Source organism: Osmerus eperlanus, unplaced genomic scaffold, assembly GCF_963692335.1.
Source record: "Osmerus eperlanus unplaced genomic scaffold, fOsmEpe2.1 SCAFFOLD_542, whole genome shotgun sequence".
Taxonomy (NCBI): Eukaryota; Metazoa; Chordata; class Actinopteri; order Osmeriformes; family Osmeridae; genus Osmerus; species Osmerus eperlanus.
This window is the reverse complement of record NW_026911492.1, coordinates 1-15,000: the sequence shown is the minus strand read 5'-3', so window position 1 is coordinate 15,000 and position 15,000 is coordinate 1. Positions and strand designations below refer to the sequence as shown.

The following is a 15,000-nucleotide window of genomic DNA, read 5'->3' as shown; positions in this document are numbered from 1 at the left end:
ACACACACACACACACTGGCATTGAATGAGGAGGCTGCAGCACACACAGCTGAACAAAGACAACGGCCTCTCTCTCCCTGCCTCCCCCCTTCCCACCCCCCACCCCCCTCTCCCAGTGTCTCCCTGCCCTGACACAGCAGCACAGCTCCAGCAGAGCCCAGCCAGCTCCATGTCGCCTCTGGCAGCTCCAGATAAAGACAGCACCACACACACACACACACACATAACATAAACATGCACACATACACACACCCCACCCGCACAAACACACACATTAACATACACAAGCACAGACACACACCACGCACGCAAACACACACACTCACCGACACACACAAACACACAAACTTGCTAAATATGAATCAGAACTCCACACAATGGCAGGGGTTAGAACTATTTAGAGACTCTATATGGGCATGTGAACAATCTAAACAGCATACAAGTTCATTGGGAGTCTATGTTACCATAGTATCATAGAAACACAACAACAAGCACAGACAGACAGGCAGACAGACAGACAGGCAGACAGAGGTCACATGGAAAGAAACTGAAGTCTGTGTTCTGAACCCTGTGTCCTCAAAATGAGAGGCAACAATATTTCTCCAAACCAGTGACAGTGCAGATAAATGTGCCTCGGGCACGGTCTAAATACTGCAGCGTGTGACCCGGGCCCGGTCTGAACAGAGCGGCAGGACAGTTTATCAGGCTGTTAGCAGCTGTCTCTGATAGCAGAAGAGCTCCTCAAGGTCTCCCACTCTGGAGGACGCCATCACATGCTACTGTTCAACGGTGTCATTACTCGGCATGTGTGTGAGCGTGCGTGTGTCTGTGCGTGTGTCCGTGTGTGTGTGTGTGTCTGTGAGCATGTGTGTGTGCGTGCGTGTGTCGGTGCGTGTGTCTGTGTGTGTGTGTGTGTCTGTGAGCATGTGTGTGTGCGTGTGACAGGCATGTCTAAAGGAACCATATGGAGGGTCTCAGTGGGCCGTCCCATTGGACAAAGATGACCCTCTTACAGTCCTCCCCTTCCCCCCTCTCTCTAGGCCTCTCAAACACCCTGCCGCGGACATCTACACTGCCTCACATCTAACACACCTCATCTCTCTCTATCTTTCTCTATCTCTCTCTCTCTCTCTCTTTCTATTTTCTTTTCTCTCTCTCCCGTTCTTCCAGAAGTCTATCAGAGTGCGAGTCATCAACAGCCCCTCGGTGTCCCAGTGCCCTGAGGACCCCCACCTCCCTCTCCCTCCTCCTCCACCTCCATCCCTCGCTCCCCCAGTCACGCAGCAGACCTGCCCTGGCCTGACCTCTCTACTTAACCTCTGACCCTGCCCATTTCCCCACCAAAACGTCTTAATGACTCTCCCTGAGCCAAGACGACCCCCGCACCCCTCAACCCCTGACAGGGAGGGTGGGGGGGTGGGGTTGTGGGGGGTGGGGGGGGGGAGTGTCTTCAAAGACAGGCGGCGTTTAATGGGGTCGGGCTGCACACACACAAAGAGGGGGTTAAGAGAGGGCTGGTTAGGGAGGGAGAGGGTCGGTGAGTGTGTGTGTGGGGGGGGCAGGAATAGAAACAGCCGCGAACCCTCACTACAGCCTCACTACAGCCTCACTACAGCCTCACTACAGCCTCACTACAGCCTCACCACGACCAACAATAACTGTGTACTGCTGCTTCCACTTTCACACACGCACCATTTGGTTCCAACTGAAGGTACATCAGGGGGGGCATTATGTGTGTGTGTGTATGTGTGTGTGTCTGTCTGTGTGTGTGTGTGTGTGTTGGTGTCTACTCACCGTCCACTGAGAGAGGAGCAGTAGGGCACCACGTGGATCCCCAGAGGCCCGTGCTCTCCTGAGATCTCCACGGTCCTGGTGATATTACTGCTCTCACACACACACGCACACAAAGGAAAAAACACACAAAGTTAGAGTAAAGGCCCACCGTTAGCTCCTGGTCAAACTACTGCTCGCTCACACACACACACACAAACACATAAACGGAAAAACACCAAGTGAGAACTTAACAACATGAAGAGTAAATGAGGTTCCCCAAAGCAACGTTAGCTCCTGGCGTCCTGTCAGTGTGTCAGAGTTTCAGAGATGGTCTGGTCTGATGCTACTGCAGGACTGGACTGGCTTTGTAAACTGCTCCCATCATCCCAGCCACAGACACTGACTAATGCTCTGTTTCCCCACAGTTTCCATTCCGGGTGTGGGTTGTGGAGGTGGTGCAAGAGAGAAGTAGCTGACACACACACACACACACACACATAAATATAGATACACATCACATGTCGAACAGCAGTATGTATATAACCTCTCATGATGTTAATGACTTCAGCCAAACAGTGTATAAAGGGCTGACCTCACCTGCCTACTCAGCCCTGCTGTAGTTCCTGTCCTCCCAGCCTCTAAACCACAAAACGAGCGTCTGGACCTCAGAACCAGCCTCTAAACCTCCCTTAGAACCAGCTTGTAGGTGTCAGAACTAGCCTCTAAACCTCCCTTAGAACCAGCTTGTAGGTGTCAGAACTAGCCTCTAAACCTCCCTTAGAACCAGCTTGTAGGTGTCAGAACTAGCCTCTAAACCTCCCTTAGAACCAGCTTGTAGGTGTCAGAACTAGCCTCTAAACAACAGAACAAGATCCTCCCAGCCTCTAACCCTCCCCGGGGAACGCGCCTCTAAACCTCAGAATTAGCCTCTAAACCTCCCTCCTCCCAGCCTCTAAACCTCAGTCAGCCTCAGCTAATCAGGTGGTGTGGTCAGCTGTAAGCTGATGTGCAGCCTACAGTACACCAATTTTCTGCCTGTTCAGGACGTAATAGGTTTATCTGTCTGACCACACACCATCAACGATACACAAACACACTTTCAACTACACACGGTACACACAACCTTAATAATTCTACTCTGACCTTCCTCTCCTGTAATCAGTTTACTACTGTGTGTGTGTGTGTGTCAGAAGGCAGGCAGACAGACAGACAGACACAGTGTACAGCATGTGTCCATATGTGTAGAACGGAGAAAAAGAGAGAAAGAAAGACGGAGGAGAGGGAGAGAGAGAGAGAGAGAAAGAGAGAGCGACAGAAGAAAGGTACAGTTGATCAGAAATGAAAGCTGTAAAAAGGCTGAAACCCAAAGTTCAGGTGAGGCCGGCACACACATCCACTTCTGAAGTGCTGCTTCATCAACTCTCTGCAAGTTTCTACTAATCCAAGCCAGACTAAACAGCTGATATCAAACACAGTCCTCTCCTCTAGGACGAGGAGGGGGAGGGAGGGGGAAAGGGAGGGAGAGAGAGAGAGGGAGGGGGAGAATTAATTAGCAGGGCCTAATGAATAGCACATGTATTAATATGAAGGAAGAAAATAACCCGTCCACCCCTCCTCCTCGTGGCCTCATCTAGAAAACACACTCCACATCCATTTGTGTTGTTGTGTGTGTGTGTGTGTGTGTGTGTGTGTGTGTGTGTGAGTGTGCATAGGGTGGGGGTTTGAACAGGCTGCATTAATGAACAAACAAATCAAAGAGGAGGAAAGGGGAGGGGTGAGGAGAGAGACAGAAGAGAGGAGGGGACGGGAGTGGAGGAGAAGAGAGGAAGAGAAGAGGGGAAGAGAAGAGGGGAAGAGAAGAGGGGAAGAGAAGAGGGGAGGGCAGAAGAGAGGAAGAGAAGAGGGGAGGGCAGAAGAGAGGAAGAGAAGAGGGGAGGGGAGGAGAAGAGAGGAGGGGACGGGAGTGGAGGAGAAGAGGGGAAGAGAAGAGGGGAAGAGAAGAGGGGAAGAGAAGAGGGGAAGAGAAGAGGGGAGGGCAGAAGAGAGGAGGGGACAGAAGAGGGGAAGAGAAGAGGGGAGGGCAGAAGAGAGGAGGGGACAGAAGAGGGGAGGGGAGGAGAAGAGGAGAAGAGAGGAGGGCAGAAGAGAGGAGAGAATGGTGGTAAGAAGAGGGGAGGGAAGAGGAGGAGAGAAGTGGAGGAGAAGAGAGGAGGGGAGAGAAGGGCAGAAGAGGGGAGGGGAGGCGAGAGGAGCAGAAGAGGGGAGCGAGCGCAGCGCGGAGGAGAGGCGCAGAGGGGAGGGGGCCTAGGCTGATCTAAGAACGCAGGTGTCCTCTTTATCTACCTGCCACTCCACCCAGCCCGAGAGAGAATGAAAGAAGAGGGGGCGCATAAAAGAGAGTGCATTACCACAGCACTCCCCCCCGCCGTCCCTCTCTCCCCCATATCCCTTTTCAAAGCTTCCAAATCTTCAAAGTGCTGATCCACGACGCTTTGCTCGATGAACAACACACACAAAGGCGGCGAGGCCCGTGGCTGCAGATGAACACTTCCTGTTTGCGGGAGGGCCAGGTCTGAATGCAGACGCTCTGACTGGAGAGATCGACAGGGTGGGGACAGCCAGCACTCCTGCTGAATGGTCGCACGCCCTAGTCTGAATGCAGGTGATGGGGCTATTCATCTTGAGCTGTTGTTCCGAAAAAAGGAGAGTTAGGGGAAGGGGGGGGCTAATGGGAACCTACTGGGGAGATGGGGGGGGGGGGTACTGCAACTGCTCATGTTGGAACTGAAGACAGCCCCCCCCACCCCACCCCTTCAGAGAAGCTATTAGAGCTGTTAGCCTAGCAGTGGTTAGGCTGCCTCCGTCTAACCTCTCTGCCTGCCACCTGCACACACTCTCAATTACCCATCTCCGAATACAGCTCTTCTTCTCTCTGGAGCCTGTCTGTCACCGCTCAGATCTGCAACCGGGCTACGCATGCTAGCATCAACGGGCTGGATGGTGCCAGCCGTACATTGAGGTCGGGGTTAGAGGGGTTAACCCCCATTTCCCAGCTTCTGTGGACCGGACCAGAGCAGTCTTCATGACTGAACTGTATCATGGTTATATATTGTCTCCACCCAGGAGAACGAAGTCTAGTGTGTGTGAAGGAGCAGACTCTGCGGAGGGAGGAGAAGTTCTGGCCCGTGGCGAGGGAGTGACTGACAGGCTGTGGGACGTACAGTGGCCGAGCGACAGGTCGGACTGAGTACTGACGGGCGGATCTGATTGGCCGAGGCAGTGATGGAAGCTGAGCTGATAAACCTCCTATCAGATGGTGGGACCCTGAAGGAAGAGAAGCGAGAGGGAGAGAGAGAGAGGAAGAGAGAGAGAGAAAGAGAGAGAGAGGGGAAGAGAGAGAGAGAGGGGGGGAGAGAGAAGAAGAGAGAGAAATAGAGAGAGGAAGAAAAAGAGGGGGAGAGAGAGAGGAAAAGAGAGGGAGGAAGAGAGAGGGGAAGAGAGAGAGAGAGAGAGAGAGAGAGAGATGAGAGAGAGAGAGAGAGAGAGAGAGAGAGAGAGAGAGAGAGAGACGGGGGGAGACAGAAGAAGAGAGAGAAAGAGAGGAAGAGAGAGGGAGGAAGAGAGAGAAAGATGAAAAATAGAGAGACAAAGAGTTGAGAAAGAGAAGAGAAAGGATAACAAAGAGCGAAGGAGAGGTAATCATCTAGCAATAAGAAAGAGAGAGAGAGGGAGGGGGGGGTCGGTGAGGGAGGGAGAGACAGAAGAAAGGGCCGAAGAAAAAGAGAGAGAGGGGGAGAGCGAGGAGAGGCAGCAGGGAGTGCTGGTGACCAGGGGACCTGAGGGGTGTCAGGTGTCAGACAGGCTTCCCGCAGACAGAGCTGAGAGGATAGAACCTGGAGTAGCAGGGCTGCCCATCGCCTGGGGCCACGACCAGGGACCACAGACATGCTGGAGATGGACGCAGCAGATAACCAAGGCGAAGGGGTGGGCAGGGTGGGGGGGTGTCTGGGTGTGCTTACATTTGTGCATGTATGTGCGTGTGTGTGTGTGTAAGTGTGTGCGTACGTGTGTGTGTGTGTGCGTACGTGTGTGTGTGCCCCCTGCTGGGGTTCAGAGGAGCATGATGGGGCTCCAGACAGACTGACGGCCTGAGGAGACACACACACTGACACACACACACACTGACACACACACACACACTGACACACATGTTTAGATCAGCAGACGGAACATGCAGAGTGAGCACGCCACACCCTGAGGGCTGCCCGTCTGTCTCTCTATCTGTCTGCCTGGGTCTCTCTGTCTCTCTGTGACTTTCCCTCTGTCTGTATGTCTGTCTGTCTGTCTGTCTGTGTGTTTGTCTGTGTGTCTGTCTGTGTGTCTGTCTGTCTGTCTGTCTGCCTGCCTTTGTGGCCCTCTGTCTCTCTATCTGTCTGCATGTGTCTCTCTGTCTGTGTGTCTTTCGGCTGGCTTTCATGAACCTGCAAATGCAGCTCTTTCTGTCACTGAGTATTTCTATAGACGGTATATACAACCAATTTGGATTCTTTGGGTTATGACTCTACAGCAGAAAGCTGCATGGTTAACTTATGACTTACTATTACAATATTTATAGCTATGGGCTCAGACTCATTTCAGATTTTTTTGCAATTTCAAGGATCGTTTACCCACCGCAGAAACCATTACATCACTCATATTTTTTCATAGTTGGAATATGAGGGTGTGTGTGTGTATGTGTGTGAGGGCGTGTGTGGGCCACCATCTCAGTGCAGCGCGCTCCATGGTTACGGCGGGTTGCTAGGGAGAGGGGTGAGGGTGTGTAATACGGAGGTCAGACAGGATCCTCTCCTCTCAGGGGGAATGTGATGATCACCTCCGCTCCACACACACCTGACACACCCATCTTCAGCACCGGATCTATATATGCAGCCAGACACACACTCTCACCAAACCCATCTTTTTACATGCACCCTCTAAATCACCATAGAACATCAGAATGTGCTATTAATTATTAACTGACAGTTCCCTGGTCTCCGCTGGTCTCCCCTGGTCTCCTCTGGTCTCCTCTGGTCTCCTCTGGTCTCCCTTGGTCTCCCCTGGTCTCCCCTGGTCTCCCCTGGTCTTTCTCTAGTCTTTCCCTAGCCCAGTATTCTTCCTTAGTCATCTCCTAGCCCACTAGTTTATCCTAGTTCTCAACTGGTCCTCAGTCCTCCCCTGTCCCCATGTCCTCCCCTGTCCCCACGTCCTCCCCTGTCCCCATGCCCTCCACTGTCCCCACGTCCTCCCCTGTCCCCATGCCCTCCACTGTCCCCATGTCCTCCACTGTCCCCATGCCCTCCACTGTCCCCATGTCCTCCCCTGTCCCCATGTCCTCCACTGTCCCCATGTCCTCTCCTGTCCCCATGTCCTCCCCCGTCCCCATGTCCTCCCCTGTCCCCATGTCCTCCCCTGTCCCCATGTCCTCTCCTGTCCCCATGCCCTCCACTGTCCCCATGTCCTCCCCTGTCCCCATGTCCTCCCCTGTCCCCATGTCCTCCCCTGTCCCCATGTCCTCCCCTGTCCCCATGCCCTCTCCGGCGCCCCAGACCCTGTCAGAGGCCATGCCTCCACCCGGTCCCACTCTACCTCATTAGCCTCTCATTAATGCCCATGTTTGTTTCAAGGGTTAACCCCGTTTTCCCCAGCTTTCGTAGCTGCTTAATGATTCATCATTTCATATGCAAGATCAACACGGCCTTGATGTTCTCCACACACCACCACAGTGCATTCACATCCTCGTTAGTGCTGGGGAGAGAGAGAGGAAGTGGGACAGGAGTACACGCAGACAAAACAACACAACAAAACACTTAATATGCACACGCACAAAGACAGGCAGACAGGCCGACAGATGCAAACACACACACGGTTCTTACTTGAGGGGGAAGTGGCTGAGTTGGCTGGTGGGGTCCTCTGGTCTGGCCCCTCCTGCTCTGTCCAGTCCAGGGCTGCCGCCCTGCAGAGAAACAACACCAGCGTCAGCCTGCACACCACAGAGGCCGGACAACACCAGCGTCTAGACCAGAGTCAAGTTGTTATTGTATTCCCTTGAACACTGTCCTGAAAGCAGTCAGGGCTGTGTGTGGAAGTGTATGAGTATGTGTGGAAGTGTGTGTGTTTGTTGAAAGGAGGGGAGGGGGGGTGGGGTATATGTTGGTAGATGTGAGTACTGGGGAGCAGTGATTAATAACCCAGGCTCATATAGCATGTCAGGGGCCACTGGGCCTACCCTGTATGTAGTCAGCGGGTGGGGGGGGTAGTACATTTGTGGACTGGGAGCACTAATAATTAGCATGTAGTCTGTTAGGGGTGACTGGGTGTGTGTCAGTGTGTGTCAGTGTTGTCAGGGGGATGACGGGGGCTAGTGAAAGACGGGGAAGGGGGGCTGGGGGGGGGGGGGGGGGGTCTGGGTTGATGTCTACAGGGACAGGGTTTCCCGTCTGCCGGAGCAGGGGTGATGGATCGTGTTGCGGCCGCTGTGTGACAGGGTGTGTGTACCAGGGGTCAGGGCCACTGATGTGCTCTAATGTACTTCTGCGTGACCTCTGACCCCTCCGCAGGACCAACACCACCTGTCAGCCCACTGCCGACTCCTCGCGGCTACGCCGCGCTGCATCTGCTACGACAGCATCGACAGCATGACCCTGATGATGGAGGGGGGGGGGGGGGGGGGGCTGTGCACAGGCTGCAGTGGTGTAATCTGATGTACTCTGTTAAACACAAGGATCCTGAGCTATATAAAAAACGTGATTAGCGGGAGGTTTCTAGTGTGTGCGTATGATGCATGAGTGCGTGGTTGTGTGCATACAGCATGAGTATGCATGTGTATTTGTATGCATGTGTGTGTGTGTCCATGGTCCATTCAGCCCCAGGTGCTGAATCTGCAACACCACAACATCAGTGGAGGCCCCCCCCCCCCCCCCCACCCTGCCCCACCCTGCCCCACGCTGCCCCACGCTGCCCCACCCTGCCCCACGCTGCCCCACCCTGCCCCATGCTGCCCCACCCTACCCCACGCTGCCCCACCCTGCCCCATGCTGCCTCACCCTGCCCCACGCTGCCCCACCCTGCCCCATGCTGCCTCACCCTGCCCCACGCTGCCCCACCCTGCCCCATGCTGCCCCACCCTGCCCCACGCTGCCCCACCCTGCCCCATGCTGCCCCACCCTGCCCCACGCTGCCCCACCCTGCTCCATGCTGCCCCACCCTACCCCATGCTGCCCCACACTGCCCCATGCTGCCCCACCCTGCCCCACCCTGCCCCATGCTGCCCCACCCTACCCCATGCTGCCCCACACTGCCCCATGCTGCCCCACCCTGCCCCATGCTGCCCCACCCTACCCCATGCTGCCCCACACTGCCCCACCCTGTGTGTGCGTCAGTGTGAAAAGGGGGGAACCAGGATTACAAGAGGGTCACACAGGAGAGAGCAGCAGAAGGATAATCAAGTGCCTCGAGGAGGTGAAGGGAGAGGAGCGATTGGTTTCACCTGAGTGGGCTTGTCTAAACGAACTCCAGGAGGAGCAGGCATGTCTAAACGAACCCAGATAGCTAATGCGTGTAGTCTTGAAGAGCGGCCCGAAAATCAATTAGTCCGGCCTGGCTTCTGATGCCTCGCGCGTGACCAACGCCAGGCTCACGGGCAAACGACCTCCGTCTGTCATGCAGCACTTGCACGTCTCTCTCTAGCTTCCCTCGGCCAACCAATATCTAACACACCTACCAACTCACTGGATACAGTGATATATAGGCAGGTCTACATGCCTCAATAAAACCTGATTAAACCTACAGCCTTTTCAGAGAAAAGACCTTGCATCAACAAATAACCGACACATCAGCATGAAAGCCTTGTTTTGATCTCATATCTTTAATCTAAAGACTCCGAACAGGTAATTGATAACTGTGCTTTGAATCATGACGGCAGTAAATGGACTCAGAGAGGTGATTCATTTTTGGTCTCGATGAAAATATGTCGCGCACCATCTAAAAAGAGGCACTATTAGCAGTATTGCTAATTACAGAATAACTAATCAAGCTAAGTGTGCCTTGGAATTCCTGTGGTAGTCCGCTGATGAATGTCTTGCTCTCTTCTGAATGTGACTAATGGTTCTGTAGCGGTGTGCGCTGATGAAGGCCTGATGAATGGCATGTGGGGATGTGGGGAGCCGCCGCGTCCAAACAGTATCAAGATGAAACACACAACCGAAGACTTGAATGAAAAGCTGCATGTGTTATACGCGTGTAGTTGTGTGTGTGTGTTTTGTACGGCATGTTAAAAGGTGTGGCTGTGTGGTATGAGCGTGTGCGCACACACCTGGTTTACAGAGTCGCGCCCTTCAATATGTCCGTCGTCGCGTGTGGAAACTGGGCTTACCTGCCAAACCAACGCGATGACATTGGATTTGCTCTGTAAACGCATCGTTCGGCCGTGATGAAAGAGGCCGCTACTGTGCCTTCAGTTGGCTGAACACAGGCGCTTTCACTGGGGTATCCTTTAGCCTGTGATTCTATTCATCCAGCATCACTCAACTCGTCTCTTCATGAGCGAAACCTGTCTTAGACCCGTGGACTTCAAAAGGACCATTCAGCTCCCGCTTTAATGAAAACATTCCTTACAGGTTATATCGACGCCTAGTAGCACACAAACACACACGCACACAAACGCACACAAACACACACGCACGCAAACGCACACGACCGCATTCGCACACAAACACACACGCACACAAACGCACACGACCGCATTCGCACACAAACACACACGCACACAAACGCACACGACCGCATTCGCACACAAACACACACGCACACGACCGCATTCGCACACAAACAGACCAAACCACACGCTTGTGCGTGCGCACACACACGGCCACACACACGTCAACACAAAGGTAAAGCCATCAGTAGCTGTCAGTAGCACCTGTAAAGTCTAGAGAAAGCAGCGATCTGGGTGCGAGCAGACAGCCTCCCCCAGGACCGGCACGGTCCCAGCCCACGCTATCAAAGCCTTGGTGCTAAGCTACATCATAAATAACTGTTATGTTCTTGTATTAGCCCCGGAGGGGCTGACAAGGGGAAAATACTCCCAGTCCAATTAGCCTGCTGCTGGGGCGCAGCTAGCCGGGTGTGCTACCTGGGGACAGGTGGGCTAATGACCTGGGTTTCTGGTAGGACAGGTAGAGTGTTACACGTCACACACAACCACCCCCTACCCGCCCACCCCCAAAGGCCCAGGTCCCCCTCTAGGGAGGCTGCAGCCTGACCCCCACCCCCATCACCACAACGTTCCTACTGTAGGACCTACTCCTGGTGTCGGTGGGTGATCACAAGTGCTGTTAATACCTGTGGTGTGTAACCATGGCGACGTGGAGCAGTGCTAAAGCACTGCGCCTGGCTCTTTAAACAGGCGGCAGAGACAAACAGTCATCGAGCCAGGGGTGCAGCTGTGGGTGAACCAGCAGATGCTCAGCCCTGCTTCAGTTCAGGGAGAGGGAGGGGGAAGGAAACGAGAGGGAGGGAGGGAGAGAGGGGGAGGGAAAGATGAAGAAATTGAGAGAAGAGTGGTAAATGGCGAGTGAGAGGGTGAGAGGGAGGTGGAGGGCTTTATTAACTTCCTCCCACCACTTATTTCTCCACAAGGCCAAGTGACAATCTGACCAATTACTCAGACCCATTGCCTCAATCAGACAGGATGGGATTTTCTCTCTCTCTCTTTCTCTCCCTCCCTCCCTCCCTCCCCCCTTATTGGAAGGACCAGGGCCTGTCTATGTCTCGCTCAAAGCATTAGAGCGCTGGAGGAGTGCCACCGTGTCATTTAGCTGTCCTAGTGCACACTTATTAGAGCTGTTCTGAGGTGACCTGCTCACTGCTGCCTGCCACCCTGAACCCTGCCAGGGGGAGGGGGGAGAAGGGGGGAGACAGAGTGGAGAGGGGGAGAGGGGACAGAGGGAAGGAGAAAAGGAGATATAAGAAAGAGAGAGAGAGCAGGAGAAGTGACAGGTCTCTGACACACTAATGGCACTTGTGAACCATGTAATTTTGACATCTCTATTCGGATGCTGGTCTGCTCTCTCTCTCTTTCTCTCTCTTTCTGTCTTTCTCTCTCTGTCTCTGTCTTTCTGTCTTTCTCTCTGTCTTTCTCTCTCTCTCTATCTCTCTTTCTCTCTCTGTCTCTCTCTCGATCTTTTGATCCCTCACTCCTTCTTTACGTAACTCCCTCCCCCACGCCCTCCCTGTCTGGGCCTAAGGAGACAGTCTGAGCGGCCTGACAGTGCTTTTATCTCTTTCCCATCCCAGGTGACAGATCTGGACCTCCTCAACAGCCTTTCACACGTGACACAGGGTTCTATTGTGACTCTTACAATACATGGCCATCACTGAAGAAAAAAACCCTGCAGATTTGGTGAGAATAGTGGGATGAATAACAATACAGATTATTACTTTAACTCTCTCTGTGACATATTAATGCAGTCTAATTACCAGGAGATGTCAGCGATGCAGAACTGCATTGTTGCTCCCTCAAGTCACCCATCTAATATGCAGGCTCACGAGCAGCAGGCAGCCTCTTACATCACTCCCTGTGTGTGTGTATGTGTGTGGGTGTGCGTGTGTGTGTCTGTGAGTGCATGTGTGTGTGTGTGTGTGTGTCAGACAGGGCAGAGCAGCAGAGAGCAGCGGCGCTACAGGAGCAGCCAGAGCTGCTTGTCAGCCAGCAGGATCTCAGTGTGACACCAGCTAGAGGTCAGACAGATTCATATGCTCTCTAGCAGGTCAACAGCATGACTGCTCAGGGGCTGCAGGCTTAGGGAGAGAAGAGAGAGAGAGAGAGAAACAGAGAGAGAAACAGAGAGAGAAACAGAGAGAGAGAGAGAGAGAGAGAGAGAGAGAGAGAGAGAGAGAGAGAGAGAGAGAGAGAGAGAGAGAGAGAGAGAGAGAGGGAGAAAGAGAGAGAGAGAAGGAGCGGGAAGACAGAGGAGAGGAGAGAAAGGCAGGAAAATTGTGGCGGGAAAAGAGGGAGAGAAGGAGTGGGAGAGAGGAAGTGAGGGTTATTAGAGAGCATCCATCTCTGTGTAAGAGAGAAAGAGAGAGAACAGAGAGAGAGAGAGAGAGAGACAGAGAGAGAGAGAGAGAGAGAGAGACGGAGAGAGAGAGAGACAGAGAGAGAGAGAGAGAGAGCGAGAGAGAGAGAGAGAGAGAGAGAGAGAGAGAGAGAGAGAGAGAGGGGGAAGAGAGGGAGAGAGAGAGAGGGAAGAGAGGGAAAGAGAGAAGGAGCGGGAAGACAGAGGAGAGGAGAGAAAGGCAGGAAAATTGTGGCGGAAAAGAGGGAGAGAAGGAGTGGGAGAGAGGAAGTGAGGGTTATTAGAGAGCATCCATCTCTGTGTAAGAGAACATCTCACAACTGTTGTTCTGAGGACTGCTACATGTCAGGGATCTCACACACACATACATACAGACGCACACTTGCACACAAACACAAACACACACCAAGGGAATGGCAAGCTCTGTGGCTGAACATCACACCCCATCAGGTTCACACTGTTTTTTCCAGTCACGCACACACACCCCGCACACACACCCGCACACCCACACACACCTCCCTGGTCCTTAGTGTTGAACGCAAGCCTTCATCAGTGAAAGCTGCCAATTTAATTACCCCCACTGGGTTGTTGAGAGGGAGAGAGGAAAAGAGAGTGGGGGATGTTAATTGGGGGGTTGGAAATGAGGCTGTTGGATTAAACACAGAACAATCTTCATCTGAACACTTGTATCCTTTTGAATCTCATTTCAAAGCAGTGTGAGAGAGAGGTGTGAGACAAAGCCAGGGAGGGAGAGAGAGAGACAGAGATAGAGCCGAGAGAGGGAGGGAGGAGGGAGGGAGGGAGGGAGAGCCGAGAGAGAGGGAGGGAGGGAGGAGGGAGGGAGGGAGGAGGGAGAGGGACCGAGGGAGAGAGAGGGACCGAGGGGGAGAGAGGGGAGAGGGGGAGAGAGGGGAGAGGGGAGGGAGAGAGGGGAGAGGGGGAGAGAGGCAGCCCTTCCCTGGTCGGTGGAACAGGAAATGGAGGGAAGAGATGACAATGGAGGACAGAAGATGCCATGGGGCATTGAAGAGGGAGATGAAAGAATAGTTCAAATTCATGGATGCGTGAGCTCTGAATTTGCATGTCGTGTTGGTCTAGTAGGACTAGTCTAGTCCAGGTCTGGTCCTGGTCTAGGAGGACTAGTCTAGACCAGGTTTGGTCCAGAGAAGCAATTTGAGAGATCAAAGCTCAGAGAGGTTGAGGTGGAACCCCTGTGTTTGAGGGACTGATCCAGCGAGCAGGGAAACCTGAGGAACAGCTATTAACACAGGAATCCACAGCTGTCATTGTAATGACATCATACACGCCGATATGGGTGCACACACACAGATACACACACACACCCATAAACACACAAATACGCCAACCTCCAGACGCTCCTCTCTCTTTCTCCCACACACACAGTGTCTGGGCACGTCTGGTTGTAACCAATCCCTTGTCATATTTCATCCTGACAGCCCATTGGATTCATTGGCCATAATGAAAACAAAGTCAAGATGTTGGCAGTGAAACTTTAGGCTGCTTACAACATTCAACACATTCCATTGTCTCTGGCTCCACCAGCGCACACTCAGTTGTAAGAGCACTCGCGTGCGTTGGGTCAAGTTCCTGATCCCCGAACCACCTCTGCTACCGCGGGAGCAGAGTGGGCCAGCAGGGGAGTCCGAACCCAAAGGGGACGGAGGTGAAAGAACAACACCAACCTCTCTCTGCTCTGGAGAGCACACGTCCATCCACGCCCCAGAGAGACAATCACATGACCACAGGGAGCGCGTGCGTCCAATCAGATGACCAGCGGGAGTGTGCGCGTGTGTGTTTGTGAGTGTGTGTTTCCAGACCTATAAACAACCCCGGCCACAGGGGGAGAGAGGCCAAACTGGTCTTTAATTGGCTCTAGAGGGAACAGAGATATGGGGGGAGAGGAGGAGGAAAAAATCATTTCTTTCTTGGAAAACCTCATCCTTTCTTTACCCAGTTGGAAAGTGAGAGGAGGAAAATATGTGGGTTCTGATTACATGATCAGGTTCTTATCGCAGCCTCGGAAAGTTCCGAGTTGAAGTAGTTGAAGTGTAGATAGGACTTAGAATGATAAAGAGTAGAGGAGAAAGAGAGG

General features: G+C 53.2%; 1 protein-coding gene across 1 annotated transcript in view; it reads right to left on the bottom strand.

The window, feature by feature from the left end:
* The window catches only part of LOC134016128 (partitioning defective 3 homolog B-like), a 12,662-nt gene extending 2,434 nt beyond the window's left edge, over nt 1-10,228 (bottom strand). Inside the window, exons 1-3 of the mRNA XM_062455540.1 lie at nt 10,184-10,228; nt 7,686-7,825; nt 1,795-1,881 (exon numbers count right to left, since the gene is read on the bottom strand). Of these exons, the coding sequence (XP_062311524.1) occupies nt 1,795-1,881; nt 7,686-7,825; nt 10,184-10,228 (272 nt within the window). The remainder of the gene's footprint in view (nt 1-1,794; nt 1,882-7,685; nt 7,826-10,183) is intronic.
* Nucleotides 10,229-15,000: the final 4,772 nt, after the last annotated feature.